Genomic DNA, 24,135 nt, shown 5'->3' with positions numbered 1-24,135 from the left:
CAGGTATTGATTTAACTTTCTGATAGTATTGGAACAACATGGATTTGCACTTTATCCACAGGGGCAAAACAAGAATAAAGACAATGCTGTAATTGTTGCCAGAAGAAAACTAGAAACCATTTTGTGATCGGACATCAGCTGCTGTTGACGATCCGACCCATGAGTACTCAGTAGTCATTACTATATTATCACAAGTGCTCAGTACTCATGGTCAGACCACATCCATCTCTAACCTCGGCCTTCATCTTGCACGGTTTTGACGCTATCACAGCGACAAAATCTGACGGACGGACGGACGGACAGACAGACAGACAGACATATAAACACCTGCCAGAGAAAATCGCCTCTGTGTCTCCAGGACCACAAGGTGAAAACAATAACAGCCACATGCTGTTGCAGCTGGTAAAAAAATAGAAAGCACTATGCCCAGTTGTATGATTGAGCTGTTTGTTTTATACACAAACAGAAAAGTCGGGTTTACTGGTCCCTGAAGGCAACAGTACACACTATACTTTAAATTGTTGAATGGAACAAGGTGCTTCAAGGCACATGTATGTGGTCAGCAAATGTCATGGCCAAGGTATTAAAGCCAGGAATTTAAAAAAAAACACAGATAATTTTTTACTTTGGTACCATCTGGTGGTCAGATCAAGAACGGCACCGTAGCGGACCACTTGTCCCACACAGCTAACATGTTTTATCTATTTTGGATTCTCCAGCTCTCTCTATTCTCTCAAAGGCCAGTATTGTCAAGATAGTTTGCAGTTGGTCAGGTGTGTCTGCCAAACTTCAAAGGTGAACTCAAGTTGAATTTACTGTTAAAGTTTAATTCACTTAAGTCAGCAGATCTGCACTTTACTTCAAGGGGAATCTCCAATGTTACACATCAAAGTGTGTTTACAGGTCTCGGAGTCGATGTAAGAATAGTTACATGAAGCTTTTTGTGGCTCCAGAGAGAGCTGAGAGAAATCTGACAAATTACCTCAAGTGATGTCACTTGAGTCAGCATCACACAGATCTTAGGACTATGGGGAGGGTGGGGGGGGTGGGGGGGTGGAGTTAGAAACGACTACGCTGACCAGACCTCTCCTCATCTTTGCTGGAGGCTAGCAGCTCGCAGCTACGCCAGCCACTACTAGCACAGCACACCCAAATCTCTGACTGTCAGTGGTTGAGTGGCATTGTGGGTAATGTAGGCACCTGAGGTTCATTCTCTATGAATAATGAATATGTAGCCATTTCCAATCTTACAAATCTCAGTTACTACAAAGCCCACTGCAATAATAATAATGTATATATCAAAAACACAAAATGATCAGGAGTAAATAAGAAATGAGATCACTTTGATAATGCTTTTTTAATTGATGAGATATATCTGAACGAGTCTGTCAATGCTACTTTGTTGACCGTGAGATCATGAAGGAGGGTATCAACAGAATGCCTGGCCAGAGTTCATTAATCATAGAAAATACAAAACAATGAAAAGACAGTGAGTTTAAGCAGATATGGGCAGGACTTACAAAATGGTGGAAGATGACAGAGGCGGAGACAGTTTGATCATCCAATGGTTCTCATGTTGGAAACATGACTGCATGTGTGTGGGGTGTGTTTCTGTCACTGTGTATTCCAACTGCTTCATTCTGTGTACAGTATGTAATGTATTTTTGTGTGCGTGTCAGAGCATGTTTGTGTGTGTTAGGGTACGAACAAATTCAATAAATATAAAAGTCAGACACATTTCATTCATAAAGAAACAGTTTGGTCAAAGAAGAGAGAGGGAAATGTTGACAATATGTCTGTCTGAAACAGGCTTTTTTTTTTTTCTTTTGAGCCAGATGTGTAGTGTGTGTTTTACATCATGCGTGTAACACTGTCTAATACTGTTCATTAGTCCACAAACACACAAACACCCACGGACAGCCTTGAACAGACAAGAGGCACAAAAACTGTTTCAGCATCCAAAAAGACACCTGGACGCTGTTCAAGTCCGGCAGGCTCGAGTTTAAGAAGTCACACGTCCGCCTCAACGGTTCATTACGCTCCATGTAATTCCAACCCTCCAATGTTGCTTTTCAACACAAGTCGTCCTTTGAACAGTTTTGGAGGTAAACCCAGCTCTCCATCCAGCAGCAGCTGAGAGTTGCAGTTCCTGGTCAAACGGTGGGGTTTTTCCCGGTCGTCGTCTGCTGCTGCTGCTGGAGGTATGTGGGCCGTTTGATGCGAGGTTTCCTGCGCTTGGGTTTGCTCTTGGCCTTGGTGAGCTGGACCACGAAAAAGGACAGGACGACCATTGCTCCCAGGAAGGCAAAGACAGGGATGGTCTGGCCCACTTCTTGGTTGTAGTGACCAGGCATTATCCCTAAAGGGGGGGGAGGGGCAGAGGTCACATGGGGCAGTCATACCATTACATTAACTAATTCATACTGACACATTTAAGGAAACATGCTAAAGTTTATTGTTTTGTAGCTTTGTGTTGTTACAAGAAATGGTCTTTGTCTATAAAGCTTTTTGCTGGAGGGAAATAAGACCGTTTAGTGCTTTACCTTTCATACATTCTCTCATTAATAATAAAAACCAACCACTTAGATAATTTAACAATGAGTGACAAATTTATCCTTCCATGTCTTATATCAATACAATTTCCATTGCAAAAGCTGCTGTTGTACAGAAACCATAAACACACTAAAAAACACATTAATGCAGCTCTGAAACACACAACTTCCTCAAGGTTATAACTGTGAACTGTGTGTTACCTCCAGGGATGTCCCAGGCCCCACTCTCTCCAGGAGACAGAGGTCTGACCTGGGGACGGTACGCCCTCACGTTAGGCAGAGCCACCTTGTCCAGATCCACTGAGAGAAGCTTCTGGTGCTTCCACAGGTTACTGAGAGCACGAGAGGGAGACATAAAAGAGAAAGAAATGAGAGGGAGAGAGAGACGGTGAGGAAATTCTGCATGTGTTCAGTCTGCTTCAATGATTTAATAGTGATTTGACTCACTTTTTTCACTGATTCACTCGGGTGAAAGGTTGGAAAACAGGGATTTCTATGGTGTGGAAATTTTACGTCACGTGATAAGACATTCTCCGACACTTTCAGTTTATAACTGGAGCGTCTGACTAAGTTTTGATAACTAGTACTAGAACTCTTTGTTTGATGAACGTGGGCACTACTGCTGAAAAGGAACCAAATGAGTTTTATGTCTATAAAAAAAAAAAAAATGAAAAGAGACGGTGGGGACGGTGGCCAAAAAAGGCACTTGGCAACAGCAATGCACTGAAGGTGTGTGCCTGACTGACTACTGCGGCAACCGTATTGGCAAAAGAATGTTGCTGCCAGGAGAGACTAATCCATGTTAGAAATCCAAGACTGTGCAAATCAACAGCTTCAAAGTATCATGTGTCACTGAAATATGTCTCCCCTCTACTGGGGTACATGCCCACCTCTGTATAGAGCTCTGACAGCAGTTTGCACAAGGGGGAAATACATTATTGATCTCTGGATTTGTAAAGAAACATGACATGTGGGGAATTAGCATTGAGAGCAGAGAGTATCATGATAAAACCAAGCTCCACATACAGAAACTCAAACTTCAGACACAAAGGCACTGAGTGCACTGTCTGAGTGAAGAGTGACCTCTGGGAAATGTACTTTAAACGCTTCTTCAGACCTACCTGGGTGCTGTCTCGTTGACTGGCTGTGGCTTTGCCCAAGACAGGTGAGGGCATGCTGGTAGTGGGCGGGGCTTAGGGTCTCCAAGGTGAGCCTCCAGAACCTTGGAGTAGCGGTAAAGATGGTTGCCTGGAGGTAAGGAAGGAAGGAAGAAAAGAATGAAGGATAGACAGATGATGCGGGGAAGGAAAGAAAGAAAAATTACAAAGAGGTGCTGTCGGAGCCATTTGGCATATTTGCATATCAATAATTTATGTGCTTTTTTTTTTTATTTGAATCAAACACATGCTAGGCATATCATGTATCATATTGCTTTATCTTAAATTTATTGTGTAATTTCCTTCCTCACCTTCCAGTCTCTGTGGCAGTGGGCGCTCAGTGCCGGTGGGAGGTGCTACCCTGCTGTGGGAGTGGCTGAGGCTGGGAGGGGTCATACTGTAAGAAGTGTACTGAAGGAGAGCGTCCAGCAGCCAGAAGCAATCTGAGAAATCATCATATCACCAAATATTATTCAATCTCCTCAGCTGTACATGTTACATTCACACATCATCACACACACGAGAGAGAGAGAGAGAGAGAGAGAAATTACCTTTCTGCCTGTGGCTGTCGTCAATACAGTTAGAATCTCCGTACAGGGCGATACGACCTCCCCCGTCAGATGGCGTTTGGTAAAGCCCGAGAATGGGAACTCCTTCCACCACTGCTGTCTCCTGCTTTAACACTTCCAGACCTGTGAGAACACACACACACACAGACACACTGTTATCCTGCATGGCTACGGGCCAGCTGTGTGCCAGCCAATGCACAATACACTATGCTCAATGCACCAAACCCATTACTCTAAGAGGGGAGCTGGTACCTTGGTCCTTCAGGTTCTTTGCAATGACTATTCCATCCTCTGGGAAACGGGCGATGCTGCAGCCTGAGGCGTAGTACACTGAAAGAGAAAGATTTATATTTTCTAAAAAACTGTCTGAAACTAAATGTACCAGAGATGAACAAAGAAAATGACAAGAATGCGTGCGTGTGTGTGTGTGTGTGTGTGTGTGTGTCTTACTTTCATGATCAGCCAAGGTGAAGTCTCCCTCATACAGCCCGTCACTGAAAGCCATCCCCCACACTGAGATCAGGTCGTTCAGAGCTGGTATGTTAGCGCCCCCTGTGTCCGGCATCCACCACTGCCTGCAAGTTACACCAAGAAAATCATTTCCACAGCCATTCATCCAGTCAACAAAAACAAAGATCTACATGATTGACAATCAAGAAACCATCCACTATTGCCAAAAGTTTACACAAACAGAATCAAATTTCACTCAGAAGTTGACATCCACCACAAGCAGAGGAGTGATTGAGGAAAATAAACATGAAAACAAAGTGAATTTCACATTAAGTCAACACAATCTGACTCAGAATAACTCCAGGTTGTCAGCAGGTTTCATTAGGATGAAAATAGTAACTATAAAAAAATCCTACAAGAAAATTTACATAAAGACACCTCACAGCAGCGGTACATTTATACAGTGACAGGCTGAGTTCCTAATTCAGTTGTTATGTGTCTGGATCAATTTGTCCAGAAAAGGCAAATGAACCATCTCCATTCAATTAAAAGTGAGTTACACAGCTTAATATTTTGAAGCTGTAAAGACTATATTTAACTGTGTTTAAGACTTTTAATCCTGTGGACACTGTGTGACAGCTTGGGTGGGATAGGAATGGGGCAGCAAGGAGTGGTGAGTAATTATTAGCTCTGCATGAGGAGGCCTGAATCGGAAAAGTCGTGATATATTACATCTATTACAGGACGAGGAGGCATAAATAGAGTCCAACACTGCAGAGATCTATCGAGTCCGATAGAAACTGTTAACTACACATTGCAGTATATCATGCTATCATTATAACACAATAAAGCTTTGAGTGAGAGCACTGTGGAGGTAATGGCTGTTTAATCATTGAACTGTCTCATAACCGAGGAACGGGACACATAGATCATTTTAAAGAAATAGATACAGAGAACCCACAGTTGGAGAGAACCTTAAAGCACTGGTGCACTACAATACCAGTCAAGCTCCTTCCTACGACTCATAAAAAACACCTCTGCATTACTTATTGAATTTGTCTGGAATTGCTGTGGCTGCAAAATCTGTTTTTTTTTTTTTTTTAAGGATCAGTGCTACTACAGTTTTACACTTCTTAAAAATGTTCTGCAATGCAGTGATATGCAGAATGCTGCTCTACAAATGTAATGACAGGAAATCTTTTTTAAAACATGAGGCATTGTCACTTCAGTCAGCGAGAATTTGTGCCTTTCAAAAAATAATCCCAGCTTTCCACTATTTATATATTATTACTATTATCATTTACTATGAGTGAACAGATTTCTGCCTTTCATTATTTTTCTCTGTGCTCTTCTTTGAAGTGGGCAGAGTCCACCAAGTTGAATACAGATCTTTTTTAGGACTTTTTTAATACCACAGAGAATATAATTTAATACTCGTTTCATGGTCATACCGGCCAAAGTGTGACAGTATGTTGGAAAGTGTTTAGCAGTATGTAACAATTATTCCTAATGATATAATTCATTTAGTTAATGGGACCTGGAAAAGTGGCACAAAATGATTAATTCATCTATGTTTTTGCTAAAATCAACAATGCCATTACGAGACTATGAGCTTCCTGCTGTAGCTAGCACTAGTAGCATTGTTTGCTACAGGTCTGATGGTGCCAGATGGTGACTAAGCCTCCACAAAAAGGATTGTGAGCACAATCCTCTGTTGTTACAATCTCACTTTTAGTTTATTGGTGTGTAATGTTGCCTGACAACTGGATGCAAACACGTTTTATAACTAACATTACTGCTACTTTGATGACAGTTACTGGGCTGTTTGGTCACTGTCAGTCAAATCTGATCAAAAGCAGCTGTGATGAAGCGAATAACCTTGATTTTTGCTTATTTAGTCATGAATATATAATGTTCTACAGAAACACTAAGATCTGATGCCCAGTTTTCATAGGCTTTAATATTAAAGTAGAGATTTGCAATGCACATTTTTATGAATATGAATGAAAGACATTGCTTTCCAAAAGAAATTAGACACAAACAACTTGTATCACCTAAAGATAAGGACTAAATAAAAGCAAAACCCAACAACCAGAGAATTTGGTTCAAATATTGATCAATTGTGGTTGTTGCACAGAATAACATCACTTTTTTGTGATGCCACGTTGTGCTAACGTAGGACTCCATCTCTCATAGTGAGAACAAAGAAGTTAGGTTTTTACCTTGTGTTTTCGTCATAGAACTTGACCTTCCTCATGACCGAGGTGTTGTACCAGTCGCTGAAGACAATAAGTGACAGACCGTTGTCAATGTCTCTCCTCAGCTTGGTGATCTCTTCAGGGAAATACTCCTCCTCACTGTCCACCATCAGCAATGTGCCTGCAGAGACACAAAGGCAAAAAAACCCATTAGTTTATTATCTTGTGCTCAGGCATGAGCAATCAGCACTGTGAGAGGAAACGCTTCATTAACCGCCTGCAGCTGCGTCAATCACTTTGAAATCTTCACATCTGTTGTTGCTTCTTAGGTCCCTGCATTCTTACCGTACTGGCTGGCATCAAAGCAGGTGATGGGAGCTCCCAGCACCTCCACAAAGTACCCCATACTCCTCAGGTGCTGGTACATGTCCCTGAAGTTAGTGTGGATGTGGTCCCCATTCCTGGAAACATAAAAATAATCCAATAATCCACTGATCTAGGACAAAGCATGTATCCAGGAAAAGTATCCAAGGCTAGTTTAATGAAAAGACTACAGACACGCACCAGTCAAGTGGGTCGTTTTTCATACGGAGGTTGTCTCGGGGAAAGTAGCCCGGTGGGTAGCGCAGGTTGTGGTATTGATCCCACAATACCCTCTTACTGCGCGGGGGAGTTGGCACTATCTTCACCTTGATGGGCAGTTTGACTGTAGAGGTCAGCTCCCCGCCCACCTCAGACTGGAAAGAGTGAAAGGTCAAGAGGATGTTTGGGTCATAACTGAAGTGAAGTCAGTAGTAGTTTCCATTTACCCCCTTAAATGAGCTAAAGATAAAGGGTGAATGATTGAAATACCCAAAATTAAATCGATAAAAAGCTGAATTAGTTAACTAAAAGAAATCCATAAACCGTTGAAAGACTTAGCCAAAAGTAATGGATTAATGGCTGAAAACGGCTAGCTACAACTAATCCATAAACAGTTGAAATAATTAGCTAGAATAATATAGACAACTGAAATAGTAAGTTAAAAGTTATGTGTGAACTGTTCAAATAACAGCTGAAGTATTAGATTCATGGTTAAAATGGCAGCAGCGTGACTATAAACTTGACAATACTAACCTAAAGCTCGACAACTGTATGAAAAAAAAGAAAATACTGCAAAAGAAAACTGTGTATTGAAATAAATTGAACTAAACACGTGTGGAACATGACGGATGCTGGATAGGAATGTGGATGTACGTCAGATAAAAAAGCCTGGGAACTACTGCCGAAGAAAAAGCTAAAACAGAGCTCTGGTGTCGCTGAAGTGACTCACATCATTTTCTGCAGGCGATGCCACTGTGACCATCACATGACCCTGCGCGATCCCTTCCCATGATGCTGCTTTCTTGGCCACAGAGATGGACACAGCCAAGTAGCCAGCCCACGGCCACAGCACCGGTGAGTAGGAGACGGCCACATCAATGTGATCGCCGTTCTGGGGGAGGTAGGGCTGCCAGATGGGCTGAACAGGAGAGAGCAACCTTTAGAAGACTCAGAGGCAACTAAGAGTCCATCATGATGCAAAACCAGGTCAGACAAGGATGAAACTCGTCCTTCACTTGTCCTCTTACAGCACTTTAGAAAGTAATTTTTGGAAAATCAACTCTCCATTACTGTTACTTTTAACATTGTCACATTACCTTGTTTTTACTGACATCTATTCTTCTTTTATTGCTATTTGCATCTTGCATTTACTTCCCTCATTGAATGTCTTTACCCCCACTATTGAAAATGAGGTTTCTCCCTCAATGCGTCTTCCAAGGTTTTAAATAAATAAAATGATGACGAGGATGATAACTATCTCATCCAAGGAACCTGAAACATGATTTTTCTCTATTTGTGTCGTCACCTTGTCCACAATCCTGCCGGTGACACCCATGCCGTTAAGAATGGTCACATTGACGATAGTGGGCATTCCTCCATAGTAGATGGGCTGAGAGCAATAAGGCCACATGTATGGACACTCTGTCAGGTCGATGTAGCTGGGAGACAGACTGGGAGAAGACAAAAACAGATTACGAAAACCCGTAAATACAAAAGTTTTTAATGTTTTTTTCCAAAGAAGGAAAAATCAAAATGCACATAAAAAGCATTAAGATGAGAAAGCACACTATACACTGGAATCAATTGTAACTGCTGTGATTTAAAACTAACTATAGCTGCTGTTCTCCATGAAGCTGTAAACTTTTCAGAACCACATTTCAAGCGTCCGGGCGGTGAGTATTTAATACTCAAGAGAAGGATTTTTTATGGAGAATTCCTTTAAAAGGCAACTCTGATTATGTAAGTTTGTCCCTTGTCTCCACCTTTTCCTCCCAAGAGTGAGGGCTGTGACAGCACAGGGTTGGTCTCCTTCAGTGTTAGGTAATAGTCGGGCATACGCCTACATTCATGGACACTGTCGGATCAGTGTAGCTGAGGAACAGACTTTGCCTTGTCTCGTGTGCATGGGGTTTCTGCATCGAAAAAACTAGTGTCCAATTCCCGTCGATGCTCATTGTCGTATCTGTGTGTACTGAGACATTTACCTTGCCTGAGGTCTGTAGCTGTTGAGAATCTGATAGGCTCTGATCAGGTCTAGTTTCCCATGGCCCTGCTCAAACATGTTCACCCCTGGCAACCTGCGGGCTGAAGCGATCAGAGCCTGCTTCATGGATGCTGGGTTCACCAACTCCCGGTTCAGGACAGTGCTGGAGGACAGAGGAGGACAGGCTGTGTTAGTGAGTGTGTGTGTGTGTGTGTGTGTGTGTGTGTGTGTGTGTGTGTGAGAATCTGCTGGTGTCAGATTCCTCATCTTATAATTCAGAACAGTGCTGGGGGAAAGAAGAAGGATGTGTGTGTGTGTGTGTGTGTGTGTGTGTGTGTGTTGTGGTGTGTGTGTGGTGTGTTGTGTGTGTTTGTGTGTGTGTGTGTGTTGTGTTGTGTTGTGTGTTTATGTGTTTTTCACAAATCGGCTTAGTTACAGCTTTGCAACAACGGGTCTTTCACCGTGTAAAGACAGGATATTGACAGACTGAGAATAATACCAGACATTAATCAGTGACACACCTCCTTCCTCTGGGACACATTTCACTGCCTGCTCATGAAGGATTACAGCACAGGAGGTAATTAAACCACATCTAGCTTCTGTATTATACTACATGTATCATCTGATGTCACACTCCTCTACAGGTCAGCTGAAACAGCACCCTCGCTTGGACACATTCACAATCCTCCACGACAGGAGAGCCTCAGAGAGCTCCACACTTCATCTAAAACTACTCAGCAGATTGTCCGGTGACTCTCCGCCTTACAAATGACATGTTTTCATGACTGGATTGCCAGAATATCATTTCAAAAGATTATTTTTTTTCAATGTTTTTGGCTGCTTGCTAGTGGTAAGAATCCTGGAGCTGTGATGTCTTGGCAGACAAATAATAATAAAATCATATCACCAACAACAGCTCGCACCTGCAGCTAAACAACTTACCGCATGGGAAATACACAGACAAAAGAACTTCTAGATAAACACACAGTCGAACAAGTGTAAGATTCTTGCCTTTGTAGCCAGAATGAAAAGATCAAACTCTGGAAACTTTATGACGAAAAGAGTTCAGCCTGATGAGACTCACCTGGCCAGGAGAGTGACAGCACCAGCCACCACAGGAGAGGCCACGCTGGTGCCGGACAGAGAACGACATCCCTCCTTCATCCCTGATCCGCGAACACCAGAACCGTACGTGACGATGTCAGGCTTCACTCTGCCGTAGCCACCAGGCAGCTCCTGCACAGAGACGGGACGCAGATACAGAGGATGACGTAAAGTCGAGAGTGACCGAGGAGTCGGTCAGTGTAATTAACAGTGCTATTTAGGTGTTTTACAATGTCTGTAAAGCAACACAGAAGTGTCGTCTATTTAGAGCATTTTGTTTCTCTGTTTATACACACGTCGGGTGTTTTCTGGACAGCAAGCACTAAAGCTGTAATTCAAAACTTAAAATAGCTCTTATTCACACTTTAAATGTATGTTCATGTTCAGTTCATGTCATTACGCCTACATCATGAAGTCACACGACACTCTCTAAGCTCTGCTACTGTAAAAAAAATATGGGCGTCCCAAAGTCATCAGCTGTCGGATTGTGTATGTGCTGATGACTGACAGCAGCAGGTACCCGACAGGAACAGAAGCTAGGGTCTGAGCCGAAAGTAAAAAAAAAAAAAAAAAACACCAGAAAAGAGAGGGAGAGAAAGAAGATCTTAAATGGCTTTGATGCGTTCAATTTGGAAAGTGGAGTGGCTGAGCGAGGGCCTTTTCATGGCTGGCTGACGGCGGCTGAGAGGGCAGAGAAACTGACTGGATCAGAGAGTGCAGTCTTAATAAGATTCTAAACCAGATGTCTGCTTTGGGCTACGACAGATAATAAAAGTGGTGTGTGTGAGTGTGTGTAAGAATCTGGCTGATGGGATGTGGATGAGGGATCAGGAGCCTACATTACGGTTGACTAGCTCAAAAAGCACAGAGTAGATCTCTGAGGTAGATGTCTGCTCTAAAGTTGATAAATGTTATGCTATGTTTCTGTGCTGGAGTGTGTGGCAGAGTGTGAGCTCCTGCAGTTGCTCACCCAGGTGGTCATGCCTCTGGAGGAAAACCTGGCGATGTTGTCCTCAAAGTCAATTCCTCCAACCCCGATCACGTCCATCTGGTCTGCTGGATTGTTTAGGGTGCTGAAAGAAGTGAGAAAATCACTTTAATTTAGTTTACAAGGCTTAAAAGAACAGTTCACAGTCTCATCCCAGCAATACGACATGAAAGTGAAACAACAGTCTCTCTTTCCTGTTGTGTCCTTTTAATGATTTTTACGAAGGAGGAAGAGTCAGCAGATGTTCAGCAGGGTCATAAAACCCAGTTGGCCGGGGGTCGTTTAGATAATTGAAACGGTCAAAGTGGTCTGGTGGAAGTCAGCATTTTTGTGGAATTAAATAAGGATTTCATTAAACAAGATTAATTCTACTACAATGAAAACACTTGGAAATGAGGAAAATATCCACGATATGGCCACAAAACAAATAGAAAATACTGAAAGACTTCAGCATCGAGACTATGAAACTTTTGCTGAACAGCGGCCACTGAGGCTACAAGTGGCAATTAAGGGATAATGCTACGACTATTTAGCAATTAATAGCAGCTAAACTCTTGTACTGAACTGATCAATGGTGCATTTATTGCTTCTGAATTGAACTTCTCAATGACAAGAGAAAGAACGTGTTTTTTCTTCTTTCAAAAGTTATACAATTTTGAGTAAGTGATCTGAATTTTCCTGAAGAAAACCAACATTAGTGGCAGCAACCAACTTGTATCTTTGGTGATATTTACAAACTTTAACATTATAGTATCCACTGAAACATGTGAGACGGTTGTAGATCATAGTTTGTGTATTTTAGGATTAAGCAGTATGAATCCCACTGTCTGGAAGCGGTTAGCATACCCATAAAGAGGTCCATCGTTGCCGATAGCAGAGACCATGATTACTCTGTTAGCAGTCAGCTCCCACACCTGTCAATCAAACAGGGAAATGAACCAAATTAGCGTGGGAAAAAAATTCATTTTCCAAAATGGGTTACATTTAATCAGTACTTCTGATTTATTTCACTGGGACAGCAATAAGGTCACATAGAGAACAAAGTACTCTGAGTCTGGCGGACTTCAATCCTTTGCCAAGGAGATTTCCGAAGGCACAGGTCTCGTCACAACAAGTAATCTGACTGCTTCTTTCACACTGTACATTTAAATCTTAATAATATGCTGAGCCACGCGCCCAACGTTAAATACATGATTCAAAATAAGCCCCATTAATCAGGGAAAAGCATTCCAGATGACAATTTGTGGAGACAGAATTAGATATTTTAACATTCAGTGTTTAATGCAGCAGATGGCGTGTTGCTTATGTGCTCATCTGCGAGCAGAGAACACGGAGCGGAGCAGAGTTCAATCGTTGCTATGCGTGCGTCTATGTACCTGGTCTGACCCATTCACAGTCACAGCTGACCTGCTTATTGCTCAACTCATTACTACATTGTAAAAAGGGGTGTGAGGAAGGGTGGCTTGGGAAATATTTTTATGCCTAGACAAACATCAAAACATCAGCTCACAGTTGACCTGGTTAAATATCGGTCACAGTTGGCCAAATGCCGCCGTGTGATGATATCATTCATGGCTCCATCACCTTATCAACAAAGGGGTGGTCCATGAAGTCAGGCCCACCGATACTGAGATTAAGAACGTCGATCTTCTTCAGGATGGCGTAGTTGAAAGCATCCAGAAACCATGAGGTGTACGACACCTGGGAGGTGAGGGGAGACAAATACATTACATTCTCCAATGCATCCAAAACACAGTTTCATCTTACTTGAGAGAGATTTTGATAAATTATTGACTTGTGAAGAAGACTTAGTATAGTATAAGTCTTACCAGTGCTTCTGGTTATTTTGTTGTTTGGTCAGACAATATAACAACAGTGTACAAAGCTGCACTGGAGCACTTAACAACAAATTAAATATAGAACAGCCTTATCATACAATGAAGAAGATGGACGACAGTGGAGGGATTGGATGACAATGCTTTAATAGAAGTGAATTCTGAAATTTGCAAGTAGTAAATAACACTGTCTGACAATAGTATCTGAATGAATAGGTCATCATTTTGGGAAACACATTTATTTGTTTGCTTGCCAAGATGTAGATGAGAAGATCGATACCACTCTCATGACTGTTTGAAGCTACAGCCAGTTAGCTTAGCAGAAAAACTGCTAGCATGGCTCTGTGAGAAGGTAAAGAAGTCTGCCTAGCCCTACTAAATCTCACAATCTCCAAAACAGAAAAGTTTGTTAATATTTCTTGGGAGGAGAACTTTCCAAAATCTTTCAAACTATTCTTTTAAGTAACCAAACACAAATTTTCGCCTTCTTTGACCTTTTATTTCTTTCTTTATTAAAACTCTGAACCACTTTTTGTGTGACTGGTATGCAGAGGGCATGTGCTTACCTGGTTGTTGGTGAACACTCTGAAGATGTGCAGCTCTGAGTCGGGAGCGAAGCCCTGACACTCCCTCATACTGGCTATCACTCCTGCTACAAATGTACCATGACCCAGGCCTGGAAAACAGAGCAAGAGGTTGATCATTATCTGTCTCTCACTCTCTCTCTCACACTCACACACACACATACACAGCAAGTGCTTAAACCAGACATAAAATGTCTACCACTTCCAGCAACATCAGCCTACTTGGGCTTCCACTACCCTTCCACACACTAAACGATATCAGTACCAATCATCACCAATAACATAGTTAACACAAATGCCTTTATCATCGTGATTAACAACAGCGTTTTTATCATCATCATTACATTCTTCCACCTCACCATCATCCAGTGTCTTTTCATTAGTCCAGTTGGTCCTCTCTTTAACATTTTTGAAATGCGGGTGCTTCTCACTGAGGCCTGTATCAAACACTGCAACCTTCACGCCAGAGCCTGCAAACATACAAGGGGGAGAATAAATCTGTTTCATTCAAAGCAAACGTGGTGCCACCAATTACTCCAGCAACTAATACTTTTACTAAAACCGAGAACCGAGAATATTCATCTCTAGCCTCTTTTATTGGAGGCAATCCTGAAGTACCCATGACATTATATGAAATTGGGAAGCAGATGTTTACTAAGCCGAAAGGTCAAAGGTCAATGTCTTACCGGTGTGTCCCATCTGCCAGAGTACGTCTGCCTGCAGGATCTGGGCGACATGGCGAGGGATGGCCCGCAGCAGACGCCGGCTGGAGTGGCGTCCAGTGGCGTGCCAGAAACCTGAACCAAGTGACAGGCTGGTTCGTCTGAAAGGGCGGGATGACTGCCACGACTGCCATTTTTGCGTCCCACGGGTGGCATTGCAGGGTGCGGCAGGTTCAGGTGCTATGGGCACAGAACACAAGCAACTGTGTTAAAAGCAGAGCTAAATTTAAATGACTGTAAATGTCTTTTACATGCAAGACTCAAATACCTTCATAATGGAAACATCTATCTTTCAGTTTACTATAGGACCAAATAATGAAAACAGCAGAGTCCCCTCTCATCAACATGCCCTGTTACTGCTGTGTGCCAGTGTAGACCCTCCTGCACACAGCAAAATCTTATGTTAACTTAATCATGCTCATCACGTTCTGATCCCTCATTTTAAGTCTCTCTCTTACTTTCCATCTCTTTCTTCTGTCTCTCTCCCTCCTTCCATCTCTTGCGATGTGCTGTGATGTGAGGCTGATCACACCAGGCTCATTTGAGCTAATCTTATCACAATTTGCCTCACTTGGACAGAACAAATTATCATTAGATCAGGCAGCAGAGCCCAAAGGGACATTTTATGCCTTTAAGTCGGAGTGAAATGCAGAGGCGAGGTCTTTTCTCTTCCTACCAGTTAATTACCTTGGCAGGTAGCCGCTTCAAGTTTTCACAAGTTCTGCTTCAAGTTCTCAAAAATTGACTCTGCACCACAAACACGGTGAACGAGGGCTTGAGTTTCACGGATATTCCACTCTATAGCCAAGTTCAAGTCTTATCTAAAGAAATCTACATTCCCAGGAGCCTGAGTAAAAATAGACGCTACAGACACTTTCACACCACTGATCCCCTCAGGCGACCACACTTTCTTGGTTTCTACTTTGTTTTTCAGTCCAAATACTCCCCACCATTAACAACACATTACAAGCTCCACACTACAACTTTATATATGCCATATGCCAAAGACACAGACTAGGAACATTCCCTTGTTTCTTTTAAAGAAACCCAGGACATAAAACTTTTCATGCACTACACATAGCCTCCATACTGATACTGCTTGTGTATATGCAGACCGGGGGCACAGTGAAGTCTTTCATCCAGTGCCAGGCACAAGGCGTGTGCCCCCGTGCAGGCAAGCCCCACCACACTGACTCACCTACTCCCTCCCAGGGTGAGCAAACACAGACATTCTCTGTCCTTTCTCCCATCCCCCAACATGACACACGAAAACACACACACACACAATCCGGCATCAACACCCCCAAGTCGGCCTGCACTACAAATTAAGATATACAATCCTTCTATGCACCACAAACACAGTGTAGAGAGAAATGCATCCTCTGACTCCACAAACAAAGAGATATGCTGTAAGGCGTAGCAGACAAACGGCTTTCTGTATTATTCTGAGTTTTGTATTTCTTGGGTGTGCCAACCTCAGAACTCCTGAGATGCCTTTCCCTACACAATGACACCACATTATCAGACTTACAGGGAATGTATTTTAGCGAGCGGAACACTTTGCGTTGCGGCGTAACCCTCTTAATGTAAGGGTGGTCCTCTAGGGTCAGCAGACTGCTAGGCGACGCTTGACGGATGTGGACCAGCTCGAAGTCACTGGGGAAGTCGGAGGCTGGGTTCTCTCTGGGAACGATGTGCCACTCTAGAGCTCGGTCCCCGGCGTTCCTCAGGGCGCTGCTGATGTACAGGCTGCGAGCTTTGGCCGAGAAATACCCTGTAAATGCTACAATGTACTCTGGGGAGACAGAGAGGGGAGAGGAGAAAGTTTTTTTTAGAATAACAGGCAGGACACCGAGTGACATTTCACTGGACCCACAGTCCAATTAAAGACAGTTCAAGCTCTTTTTTGGCCCACATCCACACTCATGAAAAGTGCCTGAGCAACAGATGAGGAAAAATATGCTTAAAAAATTCAAAATCTCCTCTTGAATCAATGAAGTGTTATAATCAGAGAAATCATTTGCAAAGCAACAGCTTCCTCTCTTTGTCAGTTATTATGAACAATTTTGAATCAGGTGTTTTAAACAAGGTATTTAGTCTCTGAATCCTTTCTAAGACCATGAGACAAGTGACTGATTGAAAAAAACAACAGAACCGTTTGTTGATTTGCTTTGCAATCAAGAAAAACTCGTCAGGTTCTCATTCCTTCATGGGTATTTATATTATACAGAATCCTACAGTGTGAGGACAGAGCCTGAAGAGCAGGTTGTGCAGAATAGCTGGATGGTGTGTGAGCTCTGAACAATACACTGCTGTTGTTTTGATTTGATATAACTGACACAAGGGTTTCTTCCTATGGCAAGACGTTGCGCTCATGTCAGAGGTTCTGTGGATAAAGGTGAAACTCAAACGCCTCACTTTCAAAGACACTAACTCCACTGAGTTCTGAACAACTGCACGGCCTCTCCTCCTCACCACATCTCACCTCTATTTTAAAATGAAACTATTAAACTAGATCCTCTCTCACTACGACAACCATCTTCTTGTATGCACAGCAACTGTACGTCTGATCTCACTTTGAGTTAATTTACTTTGTGAAAAGTTTTCACTGGCACTGCTAATACTTCAACTGTACTGGATCCAACACCAGTGCTGAAGGGGGTGGAAAAAAAGAAGGTGACAAGGACAAAGTGAGAGGCTAGATAACTCAATTACCCTGTGAAAACAGATGGGACAGCATCTTGATATTCATTGGACAAAGGTGCATACTGATTAGGCCTACCTATCAAATTGCTTATGACCTTTGTTGTGTGTGATCCTCACTGATCTCTCACATTTCTGTCATGTCTCTAGTATAAACAGCTACAGGACAAATTAAAAAATGGATTCACTGAATTAATTTCAATCACATGTATCTAAAAAGTTGAGACGACCTGATTTTGAGTTTTAACTTTTCATTTCCTTCCGAATCATTTTGCTTGACTGATTTTTGGAGAGATGCATTTCAACATCTCAAGCGTGTCCTCATATCTCCATTAGCGCTGTCAAAATTGGGCTGCGAACTCTCTGCCATCATTACGACACGCTTGTTGTTGAATTATTCGCTCATCTCAGCTTGACCTACATTTCAATTTCAATCGATGAAAGTGACATTGTGTGTGACTCCTCTCTGTCATGCGACGCATTCAGCGCAGCGGCCCTGGCGTGAAGTCGTGAGGCAGAGGTAGAGCTGCTTTTTTTGTTCTCAATCAAATATTAATTTTCACAGTCTAATGTCTGTTTTTTCTACAACTTTATTACATAGAATCTTCACTGACAGCCCTAATTTCCATTGTGTTTTTATTGTATTACTGTCTTCAACAGTGAGATGGTCAACTACAAGCAACTCCACAACTTCAGTTTTGGTTGAGGCATCATACCCATTAAAGTTTAACAGTGAGTGTGGAGAGACAGAGGGCGTTAATGCTTTCTCTGCCTAGATATGCCCTGATATTTTATGGACTCATGTCAGCAATAAAATTGGAGAAAGAGCAGCCATTTAAATTGAAAACCAGTATTCGCATAATGATCTCACTCTCATAGGAATAGTTTGACATTTTGGCTAACTTAGTAAGAGGACTGAAAAAAAAAAGTGGGAAATAGCTCACCTGGCTCTGTCCAAAGGTAACAAAATCCACCTACCAGCAACTCTGAAGTTCATCAATAAACTGATTATATCTGGTTTGTTTAAATGTCTAAAAACAGGTTTTACAGGAGGTTACATGTCAGGCTGTAGCCCAGATATTCCAATTTAGCAAAATCTATCTCACATAGAAATTTCAGTGGGAATTCAGGAAGTGTTTTCACAGCTTATAAAGACACAATTAAAACATATCCAACAGTTTAAACAATTTCTTACCATGTTCCACCACCTTGGAGGAAAACTCCAGCTTAAGGGTTAACTGGGAGCAGTTGGAGCCAGGCGATGAGGGGAGGGAGTCTGAGTTTGGGGCATGTTCTGAGCCAGATCTGGCCCCTCCCGTTGACTCCATCCCCACTACAGGCAGGAAGCCTGATAGCAGCCCCAAAAGCATGGATGCCCACACAGGTAACAGGATCATGTTGAGTTGAGAAGTAGCGCAAACCATCAGTTTGACCAAGCTCTTTAAACTTGAGCAGCAGGTATGCTGTTTCAGATGAAAAATGAGCAGCTAAAACCTGGATCTGGGTCGTCGGTTGGGACAGAGCATTTCAGGTCCAGAGCTCTAAAAAGGAGTCCATACTGCAAACAGCCTGAGCAGCTAAATTAATTTCTTTCTGCGTTTTCTCTCCATGGTGGTAGTCCAGGGAGGAGATCAGTGGCACTGCCAGAGTAGGAACATAGTTGCCATGTTGAGAACTGGAGGAAGCAACCAGTAGGAACAGTGGATGGATGGGAGGAGGGCAGGAGCAGCGACAGAGGAAGATGCTGGTGTCAACTGAGAGTTCCAGTAGAGTCCTGTTTTTATTTCTAGAGAGAAAAAGAGACAAATCAAACAAAGTGAATAGTTAGAACAAAGCTCACTGACATTAAAATTGAAGTACATGAGTTTAGCACAAATACAATATCCTGGAATGATGAAGGCACTCTGATAGAACAACATCTACCAGCACTTTCAAACCTCCTACTACATCCAAAAACATTAATTCCTATCACTTCAGATTAGTTGCATATAGATTTTTGACTCTGCAAACACGTACTCGCTTTATATGGAATCAAGTCTCCATTAGTTTCACAGCTGTGGCTGCAAAACAATCTGCATCTGATGGCAGAAATCCAAGATCCAGATTAGAGCCCATCAAGGGTGTTGCTGTGAGGCCAGTTTCCAACAATCAATATTTAGGAATAATGAAAATATTATGACAATTAATCATCTGGTATTCATTTTAACATTAAAAACCTCACAAACATTTTTAGCAAAAAGTTTGACCACCCAGCCACCAGGGCACTCCTGTGGATATTGTAAGTTAAACAATATTTTTTTATTATTACAAATGAAGTAAATATAAGAGAAAAGTAAATAGTAAGGTTACTTGGAAATCAAATCATTCTAAGAAATGAACCGAAAAAAAAAAAAAAATATATATATATATATATATATATATATCAAAGTGAACCTATGCTAACCAAGTGGCACCTCTAGGATAATAAATGCCAAAACACAGTCATCAAAAAAATACTGAAATAATAAAGCCCCTGAGTGTACTGATTCTAGAAAGGGGTAGTTTTATTGCTTATTTGTTCAGCTTTTCATTTGTAAAAGGAAGATTGTGTTATTAAGACCATATACCCTCTAGACCACATATCCAAACCCTTACAGTCTGGGCAGTATACATAACGATATAACCTATAAACATTTATTGCTGCACTTTACAGCACAGCTTTTATTTCCTTTTGCATATCTTCCTTCCATATCTTCAATATCAGCCCTGATATAATCACTCAGTTCTGTTGATATGTTTTTGAGATCTGCTGTTCAGTGATAAACCAACTGCAGAAAAAAATAACAAATGAGTTAATTTTCTAACCCTATACATCATCAAGGTTTAGGAAAATAATATCACGTAGGCTTTGTTTCCGTCTCTATGCCTTCATGCAGTGTTCATTGAAATGTTCTTGTTTCCTCTGCTCTGCCAAGGGGAAGGAAGGGAGGGGTTGGGCGCAGCCTGCAGATGATGAGATGTATAATATGGTATTAACCACTCCTTCCTCATTTAACAACTCATGAGGAGCATGTGGTGCCCTCTGGGAACAACTCTGTTGCTAGATAGAGCCTGTACACCGAGATAACGCTTTATCTTACCTGCAAGGATGACATGGTGTATGGAGTAATACAAAAACAGCCAACAACAACCAACCACAGATCCCAGCGGAGTCAGCATATAACCAATACACCATGAGCTGCTATAAGCAAACTTTCAACAAACATAGTTCTGCTATTTATGCTGCAATGAAACTCATCTTACTTCGCACAAAGACCCGTCCAGGTAGACAGACAGAGAGACCAACCACTACAACAACCAGCTAACCAGCCTGAACTGACCTGAAACTGTGTATGATATACGACTCTCCAACACACACACAACTCTGTATCCTCCTGGGCTGCATCAAAAAGGAAATTCTTCTCGGCAGGTACAGGATCATTTCCTTCTGACCCCAGGCTTGGGCAACCCAGTAATATAATACACATCAACAGGCACACAGCTACCAACAAAACATAAAGGCGTGCGTACACACACACACACACACACACACACACACACACACTTGGAAAAACTCAACACAAGAGCTCATGCGAACCAGCTCCAGGCCGACTGAGGGTCCAGCCCAGGTTACATAAGATGACCTCCCTTCCTGCAGGGCCGGCTCAAACCTTTGACCAGATGAATAAACGAGACAACTAATACATGTTGTTTTGTTTATTTATGAAATTACTCTTTTTTTTTTTATGTTTCAGCAGTCACCCATCCTGATTTTGGGGAACTGGCTTCATCAATTAGCCTTTACATAACCCACTCACTTACTGTTAGTTCACTGTGGACCAGCTACTCTCTAGACTGCTAAGCTTTACTGCTGTACAGAGCACGTGTGCAACATGTTCCAGAGCTGAGCGTGCAGCTACGCAGTAAGCAGCAGTATGTGAGTGTGCGTGTGTAAATACTTACATAGTCAGACTTTTTTCATTTAATGCAGTCAAACCTCTATTGTCAGGCTGTCATTAAAATCAAACACTCCCATCACACAGCAAAAACAAGTTAAACACCCTTGATAAGCATTTGTGTCCTACCTGACAGCACTTAGTCCAATTACAGACTTGGTTCAACAGAGAAGCACAAACAAGCAGATTAAATGGCTCAGTAGTGTACAAATAAATCCAGATTCAAGACAGACCCATGGCGTTCTTGTGGTGATGATATCTAAACCTGCTTTTAACTATCAAGTCAACTGAGTATAATTTAAGTCATCTGGTTCTCCTGTTGATGCCCTCATCTCCTGTATGGAGACTGTAACCCTAGCAAAGAATACTTATGGCGGCCTTTCAAGTTAATTGATTAATGAATATTATGATCATTGTGTGACAGAATTGAAATGTGTAGAGGAAGAGACAATTGAACTTTTGTGAAAAATCACTGAACATGTACAGCTCGTACTGCATGTACTGCAGATGTCTCTATCCCTAAAGTTTTAGCACCAAGTTGCTCATTATGCCTTCAGTTGGAAAGTGCTCTGTCTGACTAAAATACAGTAAAGATGGTGACAAAGCTTTGGTGGAAGTTTAGAAACAAAGCAGGATATAACTACAATTGTTTAGAGGGCTCAAATCAAAGGGAGTTTTCTGGGAAAGATAAAAAAAAACACAATATTTATAAGAAATTACACAATATCCCCATCTTCACTTTCATATTATGTGTGTGGTCACAAGCCTCCCCCCTGCTTAGTGTTAATGACACAGTAGATAAAAACTTCAGATATGGGCTTAAATAAGTGATTCAAGTGTAAACAAATCTAATTAAAAGCCCCTGGCTGGTCTAATCAAACAAGAGGGGGTTCAATCACTAGTTCCGGCTCGGGGCAGGATCCCAGTCTGTGAGAGAAAACAATACAGCTAATCACTACTGGTTTAGACCCAGGGCTGTAAAAATAGTCCCACTGGTTAGGGCAGGGCTGTAAAAGACAAGCTGGGACCACTTGTGTCAATATAACACCAAGCCACAAAAATGGCATCCTACCTCAGGGCGAGCACAGATTAGTAGCTAGAAAGTACCCCCAACCCAATCAATCTACAGACACTGAAGAATCTGCCTACAGTGTCTCACACTGCGCCGCAGGGCACTAAACAGCCCAACTTCCAATGTTTCACCAATCAAACTGACTTCTGTTCTATGTAGTGCTCGTGGTTAACTCCTTGAACAAACCGAACACAATACAAAATACACACATGTCTGAATGCCTATGGTTTACATTAGTGGGCGCATAAAGGGTCCAGTGTTAGAAGGATTTAAATACGTCCGGCACAATTTCACCCTCGATGGGGCCAAAAGACTAAATAAGTTTGCTGCTTTCTGTTGCGACACAACCTCTATTCAGAAAATTGTATCTTGAAACTTTACACTTTAACCGGTGAGTTAATTAAGTCAATCAACAAAACAAAGCTATGCAGCCACACAGAAGTAACGATTTCATAAGTATAAACATTGCGAGCATTAGCAGACATATGCTGGATGCTCCGTGTAAATATCTGTTAGGACGACAATTATTTTATCGACAGTAAAGAAAAAAAAACGTTGATCGAAAAGCATTAAAGAACGAAATAACGTCGCGAAGGCTACAAGTCGCCATCTGAAATGGGTTTTGTAAACAAGGAGACATGCTAATGGGTTTTTTAGAGCAAGCAGTCTATCACATGTACAGCGTTAGCTAGCTAGCTTGGTAGTATTTTTCAGTATGTGCTGGTGTCTTATGTGATGAATATACTCACCGAGCTGAACAACGTCTCACACTTGTGTGTATTAAAGGCAGGTCTGTATCGTTTACACTCCGTAAATTGATGTGTTGATAGCTATTCGTTAGCTAGTTTAATGCTCCTCGAACAAAAGCTAGCAGCAAACTCACTAAACGTTACAGCCGCAGACCACTGACGTCTGGTTATGACGGGGCACCAGGTTTGATTGATTCATCCCCCTAAAACCCCGAGCACGATTTAACTCCTGATACATTTCGGATGATAGACGTCGTAAAGAGACGACCGTTTTCCTATAATACTTCGTAGAAACTGTACTATAATATAACCCACGTAATGAAATTGTTATCTCGATTACTTTCGACTTGCCTTTCAATGGCACCTTTAATCGTAGTAAGTGAAGCTTGGAACCATACCTGGCAACCCGAAGCACCTCAGCTACCACTTTAGCCCAGCCTTCCCGGTCACGTTGCGTTGTTGCCAGCAGTGGGCGCTGTTTACCCTCAGGAAACAGCGCTGTAAATAAGACAGATTCAGTATCAACAGCATTATGATAACAGGACCAGGACACATTTGAAGATTTATTATGCTTAATTCACCAATTGTTACCTGTAATACAAACCCAATAATCTTCTACTGTTTTAATTGGTTTAGCTAAAATAAAATACAGCGGGACTCTACCAACAGTTTGGTTGTTTTCATTTACATTCAGCCTTACTTTCATCAACCACCCTTGTTAGGTAATGTGCATCAGCATATTTCTGCATTCACAAGCAAAACCATATGCTGTCAGTTATGCCTAAGGCATATAAATTAAATTTCAGTATAATTGGATGAAAACATTAGGAGATAGCCACAGTGGCAGCCTGCTTATGTTAAAAGTTTTCTTCATTAGAGAAATACCTGTTTACATTTAGCATCAGGTAAACC

At 42.0% G+C, this 24,135-nt stretch overlaps 1 protein-coding gene across 1 annotated transcript; it reads right to left on the bottom strand.

Moving 5' to 3' along the window:
* Nucleotides 1-1,783: 1,783 nt before the first annotated feature.
* mbtps1 (membrane bound transcription factor peptidase, site 1) lies at nt 1,784-23,376 on the bottom strand. Its single transcript, XM_022750012.1, has 23 exons — nt 23,224-23,376; nt 18,624-19,214; nt 16,257-16,520; nt 14,690-14,905; nt 14,363-14,473; nt 13,986-14,095; nt 13,169-13,285; nt 12,431-12,498; nt 11,567-11,669; nt 10,577-10,728; nt 9,494-9,655; nt 8,815-8,959; nt 8,239-8,427; nt 7,491-7,663; nt 7,272-7,387; nt 6,951-7,107; nt 4,729-4,853; nt 4,531-4,608; nt 4,261-4,401; nt 4,021-4,152; nt 3,674-3,800; nt 2,754-2,884; nt 1,784-2,359 (listed from the first exon to the last, which is right to left on the bottom strand). Exons 2-23 carry the CDS (start codon nt 18,850-18,852, stop codon nt 2,154-2,156), a joined length of 3,252 nt encoding a protein of 1,083 aa, XP_022605733.1. The 5' UTR covers nt 18,853-19,214; nt 23,224-23,376; the 3' UTR covers nt 1,784-2,153.
* Nucleotides 23,377-24,135: the final 759 nt, after the last annotated feature.

This window comes from Seriola dumerili, unplaced genomic scaffold (genome assembly GCF_002260705.1).
Source record: "Seriola dumerili isolate Sdu_G_001 unplaced genomic scaffold, Sdu_1.0 BDQW01000147.1, whole genome shotgun sequence".
In the NCBI taxonomy this organism is placed as follows: domain Eukaryota; kingdom Metazoa; phylum Chordata; class Actinopteri; order Carangiformes; family Carangidae; genus Seriola; species Seriola dumerili.
The sequence above is the reverse complement of the archived record's forward strand: the minus strand, read 5'-3'. Positions and strand labels throughout refer to the sequence as shown.

Coding starts and splice junctions, on each gene's coding strand:
- mbtps1 (XM_022750012.1), bottom strand. CDS start 18,852: ATGGTTTGCGCTACTTCTCAACTCAACATGATCCTGTTACCTGTGTGG. Junction 4,153..4,260: donor CGACAGCCACAGGCAGAAAG/GTAATTTCTCTC, acceptor ATGATTTCTCAG/ATTGCTTCTGGCTGCTGGAC. Junction 2,360..2,753: donor GGCCTGGGACATCCCTGGAG/GTAACACACAGT, acceptor CCCCCCCTTTAG/GGATAATGCCTGGTCACTAC.